The sequence below is a fragment of the Miscanthus floridulus genome, chromosome 8 (genome assembly GCF_019320115.1).
Source record: "Miscanthus floridulus cultivar M001 chromosome 8, ASM1932011v1, whole genome shotgun sequence".
NCBI classification, from domain to species: domain Eukaryota; kingdom Viridiplantae; phylum Streptophyta; class Magnoliopsida; order Poales; family Poaceae; genus Miscanthus; species Miscanthus floridulus.
In genome coordinates this window covers 119,385,778-119,406,618 of record NC_089587.1, presented here as the reverse complement: position 1 = coordinate 119,406,618, position 20,841 = coordinate 119,385,778, and the positions used below count along the sequence as shown (strand labels likewise).

At 48.8% G+C, this 20,841-nt stretch overlaps 1 protein-coding gene across 1 annotated transcript; it reads right to left on the bottom strand.

Moving 5' to 3' along the window:
• Positions 1-3,444: 3,444 nt before the first annotated feature.
• On the bottom strand, positions 3,445-13,593 carry LOC136469812 (F-box protein SKIP28-like). The gene is given in 5 exon segments (XM_066467866.1): positions 3,445-4,101; positions 4,527-4,837; positions 12,021-12,056; positions 12,058-12,466; positions 13,490-13,593. Coding segments are annotated over 5 exon segments (1,116 nt in total). The 3' UTR covers positions 3,445-3,845.
• Between the last annotated feature and the right edge of the window lie 7,248 nt (positions 13,594-20,841).

The following is a 20,841-nucleotide window of genomic DNA, read 5'->3' as shown; positions in this document are numbered from 1 at the left end:
TAGTACTTTGATGAGTCGCTTTGTGCCGACGATTTGGTCGACCACAAGCGGATATCTTCCCGGGTGCGGGATGGTATCCGGATGGTCGGTCCGATCGAAGGTTATGGTGGACTCCGACCACCAGAGGAAGGGAGGTGTGGCCGATTGGGCCATGTAGACTTCGCGGCGTGCGACCTTCTGACGACGTTTGGAGTCATACGCCGCTGATCCTCCAAAGATCATAACGCAATCGTCTAGCGTTAGAAAGTCATCGTCCTTCTCCTCGGCATCGTCCGTAGTGGGGGCAGGGTCCTTCCCCTACTCCCCTTTGTTGGCGCCTCCGGACAAGAACCACCGCATGAGGCTACAGTCCTTGAGCAGATGCTTAACAGGAAAGGTGTGGTTCGAGCATGTCCCCTCGAGTAATTTTTTGAAGTGGTTCGGAGTGCCCTTCGCGGGCTTCCGACCACCCTTGCGGTCGGCAGCGGCCACGAGCAAGTCCTCGCACCATTGCTTCTTATTCTTCCTTTTGGCGAAACAATTGGAGGTGCCTTCGCCGGCACCCTTGTCCCGCCTTGCCTTGCCCTTGAGGCGATCAAAGATCGCTCTGACCGCCTCTTCTCCTAAGGCGTGGCCGGTGGTGATGTCCAGGAGTTCCTTGGTGGTTCACGGGCCCTTGCATCCTAGCTTATGAACCAAGGACTCGTAGGTCGTCTCGGACAGGAAGGCTCCTATCACGTTGACGTCAACGATGTTAGGGAGCTCGTTGCACTATTGGGAGAAGCGCCGGATGTACCTGTGGAGGGTCTCACTAGCCTTCTGACGGTAGTTCTTGAGGTCCCATGGGTTCCCAGGACGCTTGTATGTGCCCTGAAAGTTTTCCACAAAGATCTCCTTCAGATCCGCCCAACTCTGGATTGCGTTGGATGGCAGGTGTTCCAACCACGCTCGTGCCGAATCGACCAAGAACAGTGGAAGGTTGTGGATAATGAAGTCGTCATTATCCGCACCATCGGCTTGACAGGCAAGCCGATAGTCTTTGAGCCAAAGTCTAGGGTTTGTCTCCCTAGAGTACTTAGGGATATTGGTAGGTGGTCGGTACCTTAGCGGGAAAGCAGCGTTGAGGATGTGTCGGCCGAAGGCCTGAGGGCCTGGCAGGCCGAGGCTCTGGCTCCGGTCCTCGCCGTTGTCGTAGCATCTGCCGTGACGAGGATGATAGCCGCGGCGGGCTCCTTCTCTCGGATCGCTGTAGGTGCGTCTGCGGGCGTCGAGAGTGCTACGTGCGTCGTGGTTGCAGTCGAGACGTTGATGTATCGGGATCGTAGTGCGCTGCCTGCCGCCTTGTGGTGCCTGGTGGACTAATGCATCCCTAGCGGGGCGCACCGAGGGCGTGCGCGGGCTGGTGTAGAGCTCACGTCGCTGAGACAACGAGCTTTTCGCCGGCTACGCTGCCGCACGCTCGAGTAGCATGCGAATCTCGCGGTGGGCCTGACGATCCTCGGGCGTCGCGGCCTCTGGAAGGCCATGGAGCAAGGCCATCGTGGCGGCGATGTTCTGGCTTGCCAGGGCGAAGCGAGGAAGGGCTTCATCATCAGCGATGATCCTTCGGTTCACATCCCGGGCCCTGGCGCATGCGCACCCACCGTCTCCATGACGTTCGATCTCCCGATCGATCTCCGTGCATTCCCGCACAAGCTGGATTCTGGCTTCTTCGATCTCTTGCTTTCGGGCTCTTAGCTGCTCGACCCCTACGCGAGGTGGGGCCACTGTCTCCCCTTCGGTTCTGTCACCGAGGTTGCCTGTCGGGGTAGGCTCCTCCACGGAGATGCTTTCGACGTGTCCCTCGAAGGTACCCGCCATGAAACATTACCGAGAGGGGTGATGGCTCCCCATGCTAGAGTCAGAGCCAGAGTCTGACCCCAGCCCCTCTGCGAGGAGGCCGTGGAGGGATTCCGTGACACTTTCAATCATCCACATGAACTCGTTGTTCGCAGGGGGATGGGATCGTGCGCTGCGCCATAAGGTGGCTAATGGTCGCCGCGGTGTTGCGGAGACCGAACGGAAGCGCCATCAGGGCACTCCGTGTGGAGTGTTCTAGAGAGAGGGTGAGGCGACATGGGTCCTCCCTGGACGGCTGGGGTCTAAGGGAGACGTCGGGCTGACGCTCAGGCCTCCCGTAGTTGAAACCGATGGAGGGGAGAGATTGGATAGCCGCGTGGGCCAACGCCAACTCTCCTCCCACCGTGACGATGAAGTCCAGGTCACGGAAACGCACGTATGCACCCAGGACCCAGCTGATTGCGTGGCTAGCCATCCGAGGCCTAATTTAGAATGCGCAAAGGCCCCTACCTGGCGCGCCAACTGTTGGTGTTTCGAACAAACACCAACTAGTAAATTTATATTTGTTGCGCGTTAGGCTCGGATGGTGTACTAAAGGACACAAGGTTTATACTGATTCGGGTAGAATATCCCTACGTCCAGTTTGCTGCTGCTCGTGTTATTAGTACCAAAAAGGTTCGTAGTAGGGGATACAAATGATCGAGAGAGGGACAGGTCCCAAGTCTCTGATGGAAAGGTCGAAAGGATGCAAGAGCTCAGTTGCTGCTTGGCTATGTGTTGTGTGTGGAATTGATCCGTCCCCTTAGTGGGGTACCCTGCCCTCCCTTTTATAGACCAGGGGAAGCAGAGGTTACAGATGAGAGAAAGAGAAAAAAACCAGAGGTTGAGAAGGTCCTTCGAAGGAGTCAGGTCTTCCTTTTCCCTTGAGCCTGCCCTGCTGACATGGCAGACAGTGCCAGGGATGGCATGTTTGCTGATCCTCATAGGGTCGTGCTCTGGCCTCGTTCAGCAAGTGGTTGCGTCCCATCCTATACCGGCGGACGGTGCGGCATGCCAGGGTGCCGAGCTATGACCCTATGGGGGGTAGACGGGAAAGTGACCATACGTCCATCACTGTAGATGATGCGAGTTCTCTCTTGGATTTGTAGTGGTTATCGTATGCTTGTGTCAGGGTCCGCGCCCAAGGGCTGATGGCGACGCCCACAACACGGTAGAACAAAAGTTCGCACCTACAACACTGTTCGGGCTCTGTCAGGCCGGAAAGGACTTAAAGCGCCCGTCCCATCGTATCCTGACGGTACCTTCCTACAGGCGTGCAGGGCATGGTCCTTGATACTGCGGTTGACTCGAATGTCCTATCGTACCATGTGCTCGTCATTATGGAGTAGGGTACAGTCGTCGGGCGAGACGGAGCCAGCCCTTAGTCGTCGAGCGAGGCAGAGTCCAACCAGGGGCGGAGCCAAGATGAGCACCTCGGGGGGCTAATCAATAGAGATTTAGAACAAATGTCAAAGATTAATGGTGAAATCATGTTTTTCTACAGTAAATACAAAGCAAAATCACTCGCACGGGGGGCTACAGCCCCCCTAGCCCCCCCCCCCCCCCCCCCCCCCGTGGATCCGCCAATGAGTCCAACCCTCGGGGGTCGAGTGAGGCGGAGGCAGCCCTCGGGGGTTGGGCGAGGCGGAGGCAGCCCTCGAACGTCGGGCGGGGCGAAGACCTGCCCTCGGACGTTGGGCGAGGCGGAGCCTGCCCTCAGGCATCGGGCGAGGCAGAGCCAGCCTGGAACGTCGGGCGGGGCAGAGCTTGCCCCTAGACGTCGGGCGAGGCGGAGCCTGCCCCCAGACGTCGGGCGAGGCGGAGCTTGCCCTCGTACGTCGGGCGAGACGGAGCCTGTCCTTAGACGTCGGGCAAGGCAGAGCCAGCCCGGGACGTCGGGCGAGGCGGAGCCAATCTTCAGTCGTTCGGGCAAGAAGTGTAGCTATATTCTTGTCTGTTTGGAAACATCAACGTTTGATGGTTATTAGTTACGCCCTATTGGGTACCCCAGTATTAGAATCTGGCACTGATAGATTCTCTTTTAAATTTGAATGCCTCTCGCAGTAGGGACGGTTGCATGTGCAGCATTTTGGGAGCTTGAGGCAGCAATCCATGCACAGAAAGTCAGAGCAGGCTAGTCCAGACTCACCGAGCTCCTCCAGGTCGATGCACCCACCACAAGTTTCACAACTAGCAACACAAAAGAAGCAACCTCGGCATCGGGACCGACCATCCTTCACTTCCCTGAAGTATAATCAAAATCGTCAGAATGGAAGATACACAGAACCATTTTTTTTCAAAATGAAAATTGGTATAGGTCATAGGTCAAAGTCAATAGACCTAAGAACCAACTATTCCGAAGACAAGAGCAACAAACCAAAAACTAAATGTCAAGCTGCTTTCATGTAGCCCATAGGGGTGGGGAAAAAATGAGCTACGGTACCATTTCCAAAAGAAACACCCAAGTCAGCTATACCACCACCACAGGAGATCCGATGCAAGCAAATATCTATAGGTGAGACTAGTGACTTCCAGAAATCATCGATGGAGCCACGCACAAAGTAGAGAAAAGGTATAGCAATGCCAGCTCTACCAATAAACTGCAAGGAGAATTTCTAATGACAAGGCTGAATGGGAACTCAAAAGATTGAAGATTCAGAGGTACAGACCTGCAGTTCTTCCTTGTACAATCAAACACGAGTCTCACATTTCTGCACAAAGGGCACACATCTACATCAATAGGGCAACCATCGTCCGTGTTGAGCACTTCATGGACTCTATGGTTGTAGTAAAGTGCTTGAGCATCTTGCTGTTGGCTACCTCTGCACACGAGAGACTTGATAACATCGAGATGGTGGTTAGTCATCTTGCAGATACCATGCAGTCGAACACGACTTAGATTTCCTTTGTGCCCATGCAAAAAATGAATAATTTTCACCAGACCATCAGCTGTTAATCCTGTGCATCTGGGCACAAAGAGCTGCAAGTAAAAGATAAACACCTTAGAACTAGATGCACATGGAGGCCAGTGCATTAGTACATAGCAGAAAGTGACAGAATGAGCATGTCAGTATGAGTTCTCAGTGAATGTTATATTCCGCGATAGTTGCAGAATTTTGCCTCCACATGTAATCTAAATTCTGATCTGGAAGTAAATAAATAGCAATCAGACAAACACATTTGTAATCTGCAGTACAAAACATAAACGCTGGACAAAATCTATCATGCAAATAAAACAAGATTGATAAGGCATAGTTTGAGGTGACAACAGTGTGAAACATTGGTCAAAATGATTCAAGAGTTATTAACAAACAGCTGTTCTAAGAATCTCTCTTTTTTCATTGGGCTTGAACCTCCAAGATCACTCCAACAATTCAAATGGAGCAACTTAATAAGTCTTCAATACCATTTTACAAAATTAGGAACTGTAAAGTTTGTAAGAGATATAGGAGCTGTAAACTTTGTCATAAGCTGAAATCACATGACCACTTGTTCTTCAAATGTCCCATAGCTCAGGTGACCTGGACTTGGACCAGAATCAGCATGAGATGGAGAGAGAACCCAGTGTCGTTGAGATCTTTTGAGGAGATGTTGGGGTCAGAAAGAGGAAGTGAGAACTGGTGGAAACTAATAGTCTTAGCAAGTGTTACTAAGGGTTTGTGGAAACAAGAAATGTCTAGGTCTTAACCCCTAAACAATTAGCTTAAAAATTCTCAGCTTTCTGAACCAACGGAGGTCAATGGCGAGAAGGAAACACCAAGGCTGGAGACACTTATCTGGAGACTGAAGGAGGAATTAGCAAAATGGTGACAACTGAAGCTCTGTGCATGTATAGGATAGCCTGGATGGGTTTCTGTTTCATCAGATTCTATTTCTGTAATAGGACAGCTTTTGGTTGGCGAGTGTGTTTCTAGGCGAGTATTGCTAGTCTCAGTGGAGGTAGTGGACTGAACTTTGTAGCTGGTTACACCAGCAAACTTTTTAAGCTTTCAATATAAGCAGGGCCAAGCCTTTGGTCAAAAAAGGGAGCAGCAATCACTGTTCCAAGCTTTTAGTATGAAACCGGTCATTATTAATGACCCATTACTGGTTTGCATCTAGTAAAGTACAATGTAGCGTATATGGATTCATACATCGGCAGCATTCATTCACAAATGGCAATAAAGCTCATGGTCGCAAAAAATGGCAGTGTTTTAAGTGCTCCAGCTTTTTTGTCCCCCCTTTCTTATTTGGAAAGGCATGTTACCACTTTTCATGTCCAATAATCAACCACCATTTCCAGTGCAATGTGCTGTACAGGGTTTAATGAGACAAGGCAAAACTACCAGAGATCCAGTGTAGCAGGCGACAAAAAGATTGTTGGTTCTGTAATGCAGATAACCACCTCAGCTAGCCAAGCGGAAACAAAAAATAAGGCCAACAAAAATAAGAGGATCCTAATCCACAAAAGTGAACAAAATCCAGCACATTTTTTTTGTAATTTTTAACATTTTAAACAAAAAAATAACAGACCTAATTTTGTACTTGTTTACTGCCTTTGCCATGCTTCAAGAAAAAAACTCCAGAACAGCATGTAACCTGTGCATTAAACTTATATATTCAAAGATACTAAGCTAGAAATCAATCGATCACTAAGATCATGTTGAACTCAAGTTCAATTAGTAAGAACACTGAATAAATTACTGTGGATAATGGCTATGGTCTCACTGGATGAGAATAACAAGTGCCATGGGCAGTTTAGAAGCCAGCCAGTCAGAGGCTTGAACAACGGGATCTTTTTTATCGCATCAAGTCAATCAGTGGTGTTATGATATAGAGAGAATGTCTTACTTAAGAAATACGTCTGAAGATCAAGAGTTTCCTGTGAAGAACTTTTAGAATAATATTCAATCTGCCTCACATTGAAGCACAGGAAATGGAAGAAAAGTCTGTGAGTCATGTGGTGACGAGACAATGTACCATAACTTATATCAGTGTGTATTACAGAATATCTGGAATTGTGTCCACTATTTTAGAAGGATTTAGGAAGGTCTCAGCCAAATTCCATGTCAAATTATGAGCAAAATTGGTTCCCTCTAGAATGGTCCTTTTACGATTAGTGGTTACTTTTTTTTTGAGCGGAAAATACAGCAGGGGAGGCCCCCACTGTAAACTTTTTATTAAACAAAAAGAACACCCACAAATCTATACAAGAAGAAACAAAAAGTGAAAAATGCCTGAGGTGGGCAGCAGAGCTAAACTAGGGCAGCTGTACAAGAAAGGAAGACAGAGTGCTTAACAGAACTGAATCTATGGGCCTGTAGTCTAACTTCTTCATAGAAGGAGTTTTTCCAAGAATCAAAGGACGGCCAGCCTCTGTCAAATATAAAGTTGTTTCTCTGCTTCCAAATCTGCCAGGTGGCAATGATGAAGGTCTCCATAAAAAAGGGGTTGTTATGTTGGACCTTGGCTTGCTGCATCATCTGGAAGAAATCCATTGTGAAGTCCCAATTTATACCAATAAGATGATGCCAGAGAAACTGCTATATCATGAATGATATCGCAGCTACCCAATAAGATGATGCCAGGGAAACAAATTCTTCATATGCCTTCTTAAGTGCTGATGCCTTGAAAAACCATCTAATTATTGCATCTCACTTCTGATCAAGCCAAATTCTGGCTGCTTATGGAGTGGATTTTGATTGTGGTTCTAGTTTTTTTTAATTGAACATGCAGGAGAGCTGCGTATATTTATATTACAAAGAAAAGGGGCAAGAACCCTTACAACACACACCCACAATTCATATTTCTAAGCATACATTCGCACCCTTTGTATATAGCAAAACAACAGCCTCAACCAAAGAACTAGAACACCTACTGGTCGCTCACAGGCTCAAGGGCGAGAAGGAAATGCCCTGAGGCACCAGCCAAACTCCAAAAGAAAATCACCTCAAAGGCGAGCAACAAGACTCCAACCAAGTTGGGAGAAATGCCATCAAGCTCGCACTGGTTACGATGATTCCAAATAATCCAGGCCCCAAGAATTATAATCGATTTCAGCACTTTCCTCACCGTGCCAATCACCCTCGACTGCACTTTAACCCACCTATCACCCTCAATTCTGGTTCTAGTTCTTCCGTCAACTGCACTAGAATGAGGAATCCTAGCAATGTATTACATATATGGGCTGTAGCTTCAGCTACTTTGGACTTTACTCTGCTCTGGTGTCCCCCAACTTTTAATACACTCAAACAGAACAGTGACCTCGTGTCTAAATAAACACAAAATGTGCCAGCAAAGAAAATGACAGGTGCAACGATATTAAGTAATAAATATCCCTATCAAAAATCCTTTTCCTGAAAACCTTAAATTAGAATAATGGGAAAGCGAGAAAAAGGTATCCATGTGAACTGACAAAAGTAAGGCATGCAAAGAGTATTCCAGCAAAATTAAATGCCTTTGTACCAAATACTTTAGTTATAAAAGCACAGAACCGATCGAATATGATCACTGCCCCGATCAAATGCACATGCAAATGCAACATTGATTAAGAATGCTCCGAAAAAATGAGGTCTATCTACTCTAGTTACATCACCAAATCACACAAAATTGTTACATCCCTGAGGGGGGAAAACAGCTATTATTATGATCAAATACCCCTTCCCAAGATATAGACCATCTTCCTCACACTCACAAAAGATATACTTTGTGGTTCGTAGAAATCATGTTACATTAATGGAGAACACGAATATGAGAGCTTTTCATCTGCCATTTTCGGTAGCAAATGATTTTATGGCACAACAACCATTAAGCCAGTAAATGTTCATAAGGAAATTGCCTCAAAAAAGTTCCTAAGGAACAAAGAAGACTATCTATACCTTCATCCAGGTGCATTTGATCAGACTTTTTTTCCTAGGTAAGCCTTTTTGCAGGTAGCAGCCTTTGGCGTTGACAGTTATTCAAGAGATCTAACTCCATTGGTGAAATAAGAGTTTGCAGAATATAAATGTTCAACTGCTGGTCATACACTAAACCTCTAATGCATCAGAACCCTAAAATAGTGATTAGTTCTGGATTAAGGAAAATCCGATGAAAAGCTAGAGAAACCTTAAGATCCTTTGTTTACTCAATTGCTATCCTTCACAAGAGAAGTACTATAACGTGCCTTTTTTTAACCATAGTATAACCAATTATTGATTCTAATAAATCAATTAGTGATGAAACATTCTCAAGAGATATGCAGCTAATCACAATATGCTATATACCTAAATGAAGTCTCTGGAAACCGTGATCAGCACTGCTGCGGCCCTTTTCAGTAGTGAAAGATAGTATGCTGGTTGGACCATTCCATTTTTTTCTCGAACTATGCAGGAGAACTGCATGTCAATTCATTACGAAGAAGAAAGAAATACAAAAGAAAGAGGCGGAGTGCATTTTCCAGACCCAAAAAAACACATACATGCAAAAGTGCATCACACAAAACAATAAAAAACCACCAACAGACCCTCAACTAAAAAAGAGGTTAGATGACCAGGGCGAACGACCTCAAGTCTTTGCTGAAGGACAAGATTAAGAAGCTAGCTCATGTGAACTGAGAAATAGCTCAGTTGGTAGAGCCTCCAGGCTCCAGCTGAGAGGCTGCCAATGCGGGATCGAACCAGGGTGCTTATAGATCATGGGAGTACCTTGCTAAAGGGTGTACTCTCCTCTCTTAACAAAGCCAAGGGGACATCAAGGAACTCTGCAACTAGGATATAAGTTAATGTCATGAACTCACTGAACACAGTCAAGGCACCAAGAAACCAACAGATTTCAAGGTTGCATTAACTAATCTCCTTGTAGCCAAAAAAAAAGAAAAAGAAAAAGAAAAGGTTTTGGTAAGACAACATGAAAATTATATATTTGCACCAGTAAAATCCTTATATGTATTTACATCCATCCAAGAAGGGCTCATACCTACTTCTCTAGTCTTCAGTAACAAATGTTACCTCATATAGCACTGGCTAGAATAGTACAGTTACATACTTCTCTCCACGTATGCTGCCCATTGTGAGCATAGCACAGCATAGCTAAGCTTAACCATTCTCATTTTTCTTCATATATGTATCTATTATTATACAAACAATACTATTAATTTCCCATCTTACAAAATGCAAATTTTTTCTCTGGTTAGCGATCCGCATTAGACGTTGGACAGCGGACAGGTTTGCTAAAAGGGGACTCTCTCATCCAGATAAGTGCCCTCTTTGCGATCAAGAAGATGAGTCAATACAGCATCTCCTAACAACATGTGTAGTGGCAAGAGAATTCTGGTTCAGATTGTTTGCTCCAATTGGTCTAGCTGGTTCTATTCCTAGACCGAATGAAGGTAACTTTGCCAACTGGTGGCGCAAGACAATGAAAAGAGCGGAGAAAGAGCATAGAAGGGGAGTGAATTCTCTAATAATATTGGGCGCTTGGATTATCTAGAAGCATAGAAATGCATGTGTCTTCGAGGGTGTTGCACCTTCGGTAACATCAATTATAAGGGAGTTCAAAGATGAGCATAGTCTCTGGTGTCTAGCCGGAGCTAAGAAGCTGCAGGGTTTAGAGCTTGGTGGTAGAATCTAGTTTTCTTTGTAGCTTCAGTTGGGTTGTGTTAATTTTTTGGCTCAAGTTTTCCGTCTTTATTTTGTTGCTTAAACCACCTCTCATATTTGGTCCCCGTATGAGATAAGTGGGATGTATGGGGACCATTTTCTTCTCTAATACAACGAAGCGCAGCTCTCCTACGTTTTCAAAAAAAAAATTGTCCCTCTGATACTGGAGTAAGTAAATCAGTAAATTCTTCTCTCATATTTTATTGCGCACTAATTCATGAGCTCATGGCATCAAGTACATAATTTTTATTCATAATTATGTATTGTTGTCTCAATTAGATGATAGTTGTCCATCAACCATGGTTACAACAGGGAGTTAGGGGCCACTTTAACTTGGTTGGATATATGCCTGGCCTTTGTTTTTAGATTCTTAATACTATTACACTTGTTGCAGTTCTTTTCTTGTATTTGTGTATCAAGGCGACAAAGCATGTCTTTCTTTTTACTTACTTTTTGTTGTGATCAACAACAAAAAAATTTGAGCACGCAGGAGAGCTGCGTGTCATTATATTATAGAAGAAAAAAGAGGGGAAAAGAACCCCAAGCACGATGGTTTAAAAGGTTACAGACTTGCCAGTGCTAAAAGAAAAAAAACGACCTTAACCACAAACTCTACTGAACCTCAACATCAGCTAGGGTGGACAAGCAGGACATCCCTCGAGCCCCAGCCAACATCCACAGATGAAGCTCTTCTGTAGCGAGCATCCAGGCCACCCCTAGATTAGGTGCCATGCCATCGAAGACACATCGATTCCGATGCTTCCAAAGACTCCATGCTCCGAGGATGACCCGGGAGTTTAAACCTTTCTGCACCTGTCCATCAACTAAATTATTCACTTTGCTCCACCAGTCAGCAAAGCAACCTTCATTGGCTGAAGGGGAAAGCTCTTGGAGTCCAAACCGTCTGAGGAGGCAAAACCAAAAATGCCTTGCGAACACACAGGTAACTAACAGGTGGTCAATTGTCTCTTCATCTTGATCACAATGAGGACAAAGAGTTAGGTGGCGCAAGTTTCTTCGGGCAAGCCGATCTGCATCTGGATCTTATCATAAATTTTAGGACAGGCTCTCCTAACTGTCAGGAACAATCCAAATGCAATAAAACTACAAAAAGACACCTTAAATTGAAGGGTAAAACTTGTCATATCCCCATTGCCCTCTTTAAGTTATAATAACATGAGCCCATCTAGACAAGTGGAATTGAACCTTGCGTTGAAAGTTCCTTTTTAGTTTTTATTATCTATATTCATCTTGTTTGTTTAGAACAACTGAACGAGTTCATCAATTACCGTACTGTCCGGAAAATTGAGAAATATAACTGATCTATATGGGAAACTGAGGAATAAGATAATCGTAATCATGGAATGCCCACTGAATTAACAACATATTGTTAAGATAAATCCATTACACAAGTACTCCTAATCCTAAACGGCCAAGCAAACACTAACCAGTAACCGCGCACTAACCATTACATTCGCATGATTCCGTGAACGATCCAGTCCGTACACTATATGCCAATTTCGCGCACAAGTAGCATCACCGTACCTCGGTGACGTCGGGGTTGCGCTAGACGATGCGCAAGCAGGCCGGCGTCGGATACGCGGGCGCACCCGAGGAGGTGGAGTGACCATAGCCTCCCCTGCGCCCTGTCCGTCAACGCGAGGAGCGCCTCGTCCGTGATCCGGTGGCTGAGCGGCGGCTCCACGACGAGGCGCAGCCAGAGGAGCGGGTCCCCCGCGACGGCCTCGCGGAGGCCGCGGCACGCGTGCGCGCAGGCCAGCAGCTCGCGCAGCCGCATGTAGCCCAGAGCCAGGAGGAGCGCGGCGTGCGGCTCGCCCGGGGAGGAGGCGGGGCCGGCCGCGGGCGGCGGTTGTCGGCAGCATTTGAGTGATCGGTGCGGGTTGCCTTGAGGAGGGAGGTCGAAATGACAGCGGCACGAGACGCCGGCCTGATGCTCTGGATTTTTTTTGTACGGCGCCGACTGTGCCAGCCTTGTTTTGTTTCAGGTTTGTCACCGTTGGATTTACGTACACCTACAACATGTCTAGGTGCCCAGGTTTGTACACCTACATGTCTAGGTGACCAGGTGTTTAAAACTTTCATATAGCCCTAAGACCTTCGTGGGAATAAAAACCATTAGAAAATATCTCTAGATGTTGAGCACTTTGGGCTGTTTGTATGAGGCATACTAGGCATACCGTAACCTAAAAATGTTGGGTTTTACTGTCGTTCCATTCGGGTGTTGGGATCTGGCTACTAAAATTTACGAGCTGTGTCCGGAGAATGTTGCATAGTGTTTGAATATTAATAAAAAAATAAATTACATAATGTGTCAGTACTCCATGAGACGAATTTTTTAAGGCTAATTAATCTATCGTTAGCATATGTTTAGTGTAGCAAAACATTATCAAATCATGGACTAATTAGGCTCAAAAGATTCGTCTCGTAAATTAATCGCAAACTATGTAATTAGTTTCGTAATTAGTCTATATTTAATACTCTATACATGTGTCAAACATCCAATGGGACAACGACTAAAATTTAGAAAGGGCAACCAAACACCCCCTTATCATACATAACACTGACCATATTCTTCGCTAAATAGTTTTCTCTGTCATCTTGTTTAATTTCTATTAGATCATGTCTAAATCAACTAGCGATTTTGTGGATGCGTTGAGTTGCCCGCTACACTACATGTCGAAAGCGCGGCAGTATTGTAAAAACCTTTACCACTGCATGTTTCGTGTCATGGCGTCGATATTCCAGACCTGTGCAGGATGCAATCGACAACCAAATAGCATCACATATATGGATGCATCTTCGTTTACTCGGCTTCTTTACCAACCAGCACCTCTCACATCTACATGATTTTCATCTTTCATTTGCGAATCATTGGTCTCATCAAACTCCACGTCATGAACCTCATTAGCTATGTCATGGGTCTTGGTTCTATACTCTAAGATTTGTTATTTGATGCACGTAAAGTAAGGGTGACCCGCTGACACAAGAATTACCTTGATGGCACGAGTGACGGGTTCAGGGAGCGCTTACCGGATATGTTCGAGCGGAATCCGGGCCCGTCGTTCGCAACGGGGTCGGCATAACCCGTGTGGGGCATCCCGACTCGCGTGGGACTCAATCGGGAGACCGGGGTTCGAAGGCCGGCCTGTGAAGGGCCCGAGGCCGCCTCGCGCCGAATAGAGCCAGGGGAGAAAACGCAGATGAGCCCCAGCGGCCTTCGCCCGACCCGCTTGGCAGCGGACAGGGTCATCTCAATCTTCTCATTCCATCCTAACCTTCAGCCAAGCCCACTGAATCCCCACTGAGGGGAGGCCATCGGGTCACCGGAGCCGCTCTCCGGAACGGCTCGGGCATCTGTCGGGAGGTGGGTTAAGGAGCAATGGAATGCCACACAAGGGCTATGCTGACCTGTCACAAACAACAGACCCGGATTCCACTCGAACATGCCTGCTAGCGAGCTCACCGAGCGCGTCACTCGAGCCATCGAGGCAAGTGACGTTAGTTTAACCCCTTCGGTTGTGGGAACCGCGGACGGGGCGACGATCACAAAGACGAGACGACCCTCAACCGGACCCCTCCAAGTGATGTTAGTTTAACCTCTTCCTCACGTTAAAACTAGTGGCAAGGTCTGCGGAAACAAATGACTGAAGCAAGGCTGGTTGGACTGCAAGAGATCTACGCCCCAGCGGCTACGGCACTCTTGCTTACCAGCGTCATCAAAGTTCCCCTTCTACACATTGGGTCCTACGGTCTTAACAAACGGAAGGTCGAAACACATGAACCCCTTTTCACACATAAAAAGGGAAGAAAAACAAATTCGTTCGCAACAAAACAAGACGACGAGTTTGTTTAAACAATACACAGGGGTCAACAATTTGTTCGATTATGACAAAAATGATCATCCGACCTATCTGACTAACTAACCAATCCAGGGGAGAACTATGTCTTCTATTCTATCCGCTACGTCCTGCGAAAGGGGAGCCACCGCCGTCTCCATCTCCTCCAGCTCATGGGTTTCATAGCCAGGCGCGAAACCATGGCTCATCGCCTCCAAATCGATGTTGTCCAAATAGTGAGAACGAACAATCACGAAGGATTGATTGACCCCGGCGCGAAGGGCGTTTCTCTCTAGCTGGTGCACCCGTGCCGTGATCTCGACAGCACGGGCCACGAGTGAGCTGGTTCCCTCCGACCGCACCACCTCAAGGTCATCGCAGACCACTCCGAGGGCGGTGCTTAGGATACCGAGCTCGTCGCTCTCCGCCTGAAGATTCCTCCTCGCCTCGGCAAAGTCCATGGCCAACCTAGCTGAAACACTCTCGGCCTCTAGCTTTTGGGACATCACCATTCTGAGCTCGCCCTAGAGGGAGCTGGCCTTCTGCTGCATGTCGTCGTGCTCTTGGCAGGTCTGGTCCCACTCCTCGCGAGCCACACCACGTTCCGCGTGGAGCCTCTCTAAGGTTTGGAGCAACTCATCGCGCTCCTTGCGCAATCGGGCAACCGCCGCAGCATCTAGGCTCGCCCTCTTCTCTAGGGCCATGAGCTTCTCCTTGGCTCCCAGCTTTAGCTCTCTTTCCCACTCAACCTTAGCCAGAAGGTCAAGGATCCACCGATGGGTCTCGACGTCCTTCTGGAGCAGCTCATCACTCTCCTTCCTGACCTTGGCAGCCTCCTTGTCGTCCCTCCGTGACCTCGCCGACAGGGCCTCGAACGCCCTCTCAGCCTCGTCAGCATATCGATGGGCCTCAGCCACCCATGACCAAAGACTGCCTGCCTCCTTAGCAAGGGGAGTCAGCTCAGCCACCTTCTACTAGGCAGTAGCAAGCTGAGCCGTCACCTCCCCATGTAGTCGTGCCTCCTCGATGAGGCGGTCCTAGGTTTCCCTCTTCTCACGAAGGAACCGTGACTTCCCTCGGCTACGAGCGATGAGGGACTCAAAGAAGACGATGGTCAGAATACAAAAATATGCGGAGAGAGGAAAGGGCAAGAAGCAAAATCAAGCAAAATACCCGGCCAGCGGGAACCACAACATCGGCCAAGGCACCCTAGGCATGATCCAGGGCTTCAAGCATGGATGCAACCCCCATGTCGAGGCTCTCCCACTCCATGCTCTCGGTGTCGTCGTTGAGGGAGAAGAGTGTCGACACCGGGTCCTACGGATTTGTCCACCAGAGCTGGGGCTCGCCCCACGCAAGCGAGTCACCGCCCACCGACGTCATGCCCAGAGATGACTCCCCGCCAGCTCCAAGCACCGTTGAGCCCTCTCGCCGTGATGCCCCCACCAGGATGCCTCCTTGGGCGATGGAAGGGGTCAGCGGTATGGACACCGACCTCTCCCCCAGCACCACAACATTCGGGGACCCCCTCGGCCATGTCCCCATCCATCTGGCCCACACCAGACTCCATCGCCTAGGTCGCCGATGGCGTGGGTCACGCTGGTACCTCAGGTGCCACCATAATAGTGCTTGACTGTGACCCACCTGTCATAGCTGCTGCCACCTCCACCTGCGTTGGTGGGGTCATGACCAGCTGCGTCGCACCCACCACGGTCAGTGCCATGAGCGCGCTCGGTAGCCCTGTCTACCCTGTCGTTGGCAATGGTGTCGCCGCCATCATTGGCTGCTCGGTGATCTTTGAAGGCACCCCTTGGGCCTCCATGTTCGCCTAACCCACCGAGGGCATGGGCGTCATCGTGGACAGCGCTTGTCCGGCCAGAGATACGATCACACTAGCGCCACTCCTGCCCAAAATAGGTGCGACACCAGCCGACGGCTCTCGCCTCGCTTGGAGGGCAACACTCTTCTTTGACGCCAGCGCCAAAGGATTACGCTGCCTCCTGACGCTGCAAGAAACGAAAAACATAACTCATGATGAAATCCACCCAAAAAAGAGGAAGCAGGGGAACTAATAACTTACCTCAGCGTCGTCGGGTGGCATATATGTTTGGGGGGTGAACCTCCTGACCTCTACTCCGTCTCGTTGGGGCGAGGCCGCTTCGAGCCCACCCCCTGCTCCTGGGCAGAGGGGCTCACTCCCCTTAACTCTTGGGGCGGCAGCAGAGCCGCCCACCTCTGTTGGCATCTTAGGCGTGGTGGTAGAGCCGCCCACCCTTGTTGACTCCTAAGGGAGGTCGATGGTACATTTTGACTCCACCGGCTCCTCGGACGTACCCTTCCCTTGGTGGAAAAGAAAGGGACTTGACTCCTGCAAGGGCAAACCACTACCTGTCAGCGCATCTTCATTCTTCAGGATGCCCCACTCGACATCGTCGGCTACCTCATCGTTGTCACCATCAGCATCGTCGTCATCGCTGTCGGTGTCCTCCCCCCATCCCTACACTTGTACCTTCCATTGCCTTTTCCTCCTCTTGTCCTCCTTCGCCTTCCTCAGCCACTCGCCCTCGACGTGATTTGTCACCCTCACAGATGAATCCCTCAGCAACGGAGCTAGGTGATCCATGAAAATGAGGTCCCTCGGCTGGTCCCGCCCCCTCAAACTTAGTATCAAGAGGTCAGGAAATTAATTGAAAAGGAGGTATGAGCAGGGGAAACTTATGAAGATGACGTGGCCTAGTTCTAGCCACATCGGAGGATGCCCTGGCATCGAGAAGATGAAATCGAGGGGGCACCTATGTTGTCCCACAAGGGCTCCATCACCTCCTTGATTTGTTGCGCAATCTCGGAGTTGGGAAGCGCCCCCTTGGTGAGCGCCGTTCCGTCAAACGACGCCTTGGGCGCTATCACATAAAGAGGGAGCACGCACATCATCAACAGCACCACCCTCCTTGCGTGGTATTCTCCTTGAGGATCTAGATGGCGGCTATGTGGTCCTAGATTTTCTTCTTGTCCTTCTCCGGAACACCCCACTTCCTCCACGACTCTAGGGCATCCTTGATTAGGCAGGGCGGTGGCGGCATCGTTCTTGAGGTAGAACCACTACGAGTGCCACCCCTTGTTGGATGTTGACAGCCGCATCGGCAGGAACTCGCCGACCCGATTGTTCCGGAGCTAGATGCCGGCGCCCCCCATCGGCATGTGTAGCTCCTACCTGCCGCTTTTCTCCCTCTTCTTTTCGAGGGTGATGGCAAAGAAGTATCTCCAGAGATCGAAGTGGGGGCTAATCCCTAGGAATCCCTCGCATAGGGTGATGAACATCGCCATGTGCTGGATCCCATTAGGATTGAGGTGCTACAACTCAATCTTGTAGTAATGTAGCAGCCTCCGAAGAAATTTGTGGGTGGGGATAGTGAACCTGAGCTCATGGAAGTGCACGAATGACACCACGTAGCCATCCGGCGGTGATGGCAGATCCTCCTCGTCGGGCAGCAGCTACTCCTCGGCCGAGGTCTGCGCACAAAGAAGGCCACGACAGACGAGGCCCTCCATACGCTGAAAGGTGATGTCAGAGTGGCACCACGGATCCATTGGAAGATGGGGGCAGGTGGATGCGAGCTTGATGGCGGCGGGGACACGGATGCAGGAAGCCTAGGTGATTTGGCGATGATGGTTGTAGATGTGAAGGCAAGAAGGCAAGATATAAAACCCAAGGGATGAACTCTTTGGTTTTATAGGAGAGATGGGCATGAGGAAGCCAACCGCCTGCCTAGATCTCTGTGCCTACCATGATCTACCACAATGTCACACTGTGGGATATGCGCACACAATCTCTATTCGTTCCCTCGGAAAACTCACCGGACATTTCACCTCTCTAGACGGGTCACGACTCATCTCAAGTATGAAGAATACGGAGCCAAAAACACATCTATGGCCCATCTAGGCCTAGGAGCTCAAAGGTTGGCCCATCGATGGGTTTGACAACCGCTCTAGGCACCTTCAAGGTAAGGAAGTAGAAAGGGGTGGGTCTGCTAGCGACCAGCACCCAGGCACAAAAGCACTATGGGCATCCTAGCCCGCATTCGAGTCTCAGCCGGATACAATCCATTGTTTTCCCTAAGGAAGGTAGAGAGCCCTTGGGACTAGTCGAATGGATCTGAGAACTATATGGATTGACCGCTAAGAATCTAGAGTCTGACACCAGCTGGCCCTAGCCGAATCCCCATGAATGGGATACTAGGGCTCCAATCAGGAAAGACCTTTTCCAAACCACCAAATCTCATGGCCATACCCATGAAGGGTCCAGTCTCAATGAAAGGGAACCACCATTCGTAGGTTACGTCATGGGCTATAGAAGAATGCTAAAGCCCTCAGAGTCCTCCCATTCGGAAAAGCCTTCGAAGGAGTATTCTACTTTGAAAGCTCAGGGGCTACTGTCGGGTACCAATACTAGGGTACCCAAAGAGGAGGGGCTAATGGTTGTTATATGATAATGCATCTAGGCAGTTAAAGGTTCGACTATAGCTCCAACCGACACCGAGGCCATAAGCTCCTCCTTGCTTGACCTCTAGGGGCGAGCTCCGCCTCGTCCGACACTGAGGCCGTGGGCTCTGCCTTATCCAACCTCTAAGGGTAGGCTCCACCTCACCCAACCTCTAAGGGCAGGCTTCGCCTCGCCTAACCCCAAGGTTGTATGATCTGCCTTGCCCAACCTCTAGGGGTGGGCTCCGCCTTGTCCGACGCCAAGGCCATGGGCTCCGCCTCGCGCGACCTCTAAGGGTGGGCTCCGCCTTGCCCGACACCAAGGCCATGGGCTCCACCTCACCCGACCCCAAGGGTGGGCTCCGCCTCACCCGACGTCTGAGGGCTAGCTTTGCCTTGCCCGATCCCTCGGGCACGCTCCTAATGGAAGCTCACGCTGCCGCCAACCACTACGGGCCAGAAAGTACAACCTAAGGTCAAACTTCTGGCATCATGCAGGGAGCGGTCACATCTCAACATGACCCATCCCCGCAACATGTCATTCTAGGGAACTCACATCACCCACAGTGACGGATGCGTGGTCACTATGCTGTCTACTCCCTGTACGGCCACTAATTAGCACGCTGGTTCACCGCACCGCCCGCCGAGGCAGAGTGGGATGTCACAACCCGCTGACAACGCTAGAGCATGGCATCATCGGTGGACAGGCGCACCACATGGAGATGTCCCTGTCACCACCTACCGTGTTAGCGGGGCCCGCACAAAGGAAAAGAAAGGCCCAGCGATCCTAAAGGACTTTCTCTCCCTCTCGTTCTCCTCTTTTCTCCCACTGTAACCCATGTTTTCCCTTGGCCTATAAAAGGGAAATAGGACACCCCACTAAGGGGCATGGCATGGCATTGCACTACATCAGATCAGAACCAATAGCATCAAACCTCGAACACATAGCCGAGCAGCGACCGAGCTCTTGGTGCCCATTCGTTCTTTCCACCAAAGACTTGGGACATGTTCCTCTCTCGACCGTTTGTAACCCCTACTATGAACTTTCAGTGCTAGTAACACAAGCAGCAACAACGATCTAGACATAAGGACATTCTGTCTGAACCAGTATAAACCTAGTGTCCTCTTAGCACACCATCTGGGCCAGATGCGCAATATTAGAAATTTACTTGTTGGTGTTTACTCGAAACACCGACAAACCCTTCATCACACTTCCTCTCAAATTTTCTTAGTCTTATGCCTTTCTTCAAAATATAGCACATGCAATCAAAGACACAAAATTATAAGATATTTGGCTTCTTTCTAGTCAATAACTCATATGGGTCTTTTTCAAGAGTCGCTAACAATAGAGTCTATTACAAACATGACAAGTTGTGTTGATTACTTGGGGCCAACAATATCACTCACATTTTATTCACTTAGCATTGATCTAACTATATCAATCAATGTCCTTTGGTACTAATCTTTATCTAGTGTTTGTGAGCTTGTAGAATTTTAATGAGCTATTCGCCCCTCTAGTTATCACTTGGATCATACACCCGGCCAGTGCCAACAAACCTTGAGCAAGGTGGACATAGCTCTACACCGTCTGGTTGGAAGAGGAAGAGGAAGTGCAACTTCTTATTTGTTTTCATGGTGTCGCCAGATGAGGAGAAGGAGGTGCCTCCTCTAGAGAATAAGATGAGTGCAGTATTACCGGTGATGTGAACTTTGTGTCTATCTTATGATCCGATCTAACCTAAAAAATAGCTCAAAGTATAAAAATACAAGAAAATTTTGAGAAATAACCTATCCCAATAGTACATCAAGTATAAGTTTTGGAAGAAAGATTTTGACTCGGCGTCCGGTCAGTGCCAACAAACCTTGAGCAAGGCAGACATCGTCTCTCCACTGTCTGTTCAGAAGAGGAAGTGCAACTAGTCGTTTGCTTTCGTGGTGTTGCCGGATGACGACAATGAGGTACCTCCTATGGAGAATAAGAGAAGTGCAGTGCTCGTCGGTGACATAAACTTTGTGTCTATCTCATGATC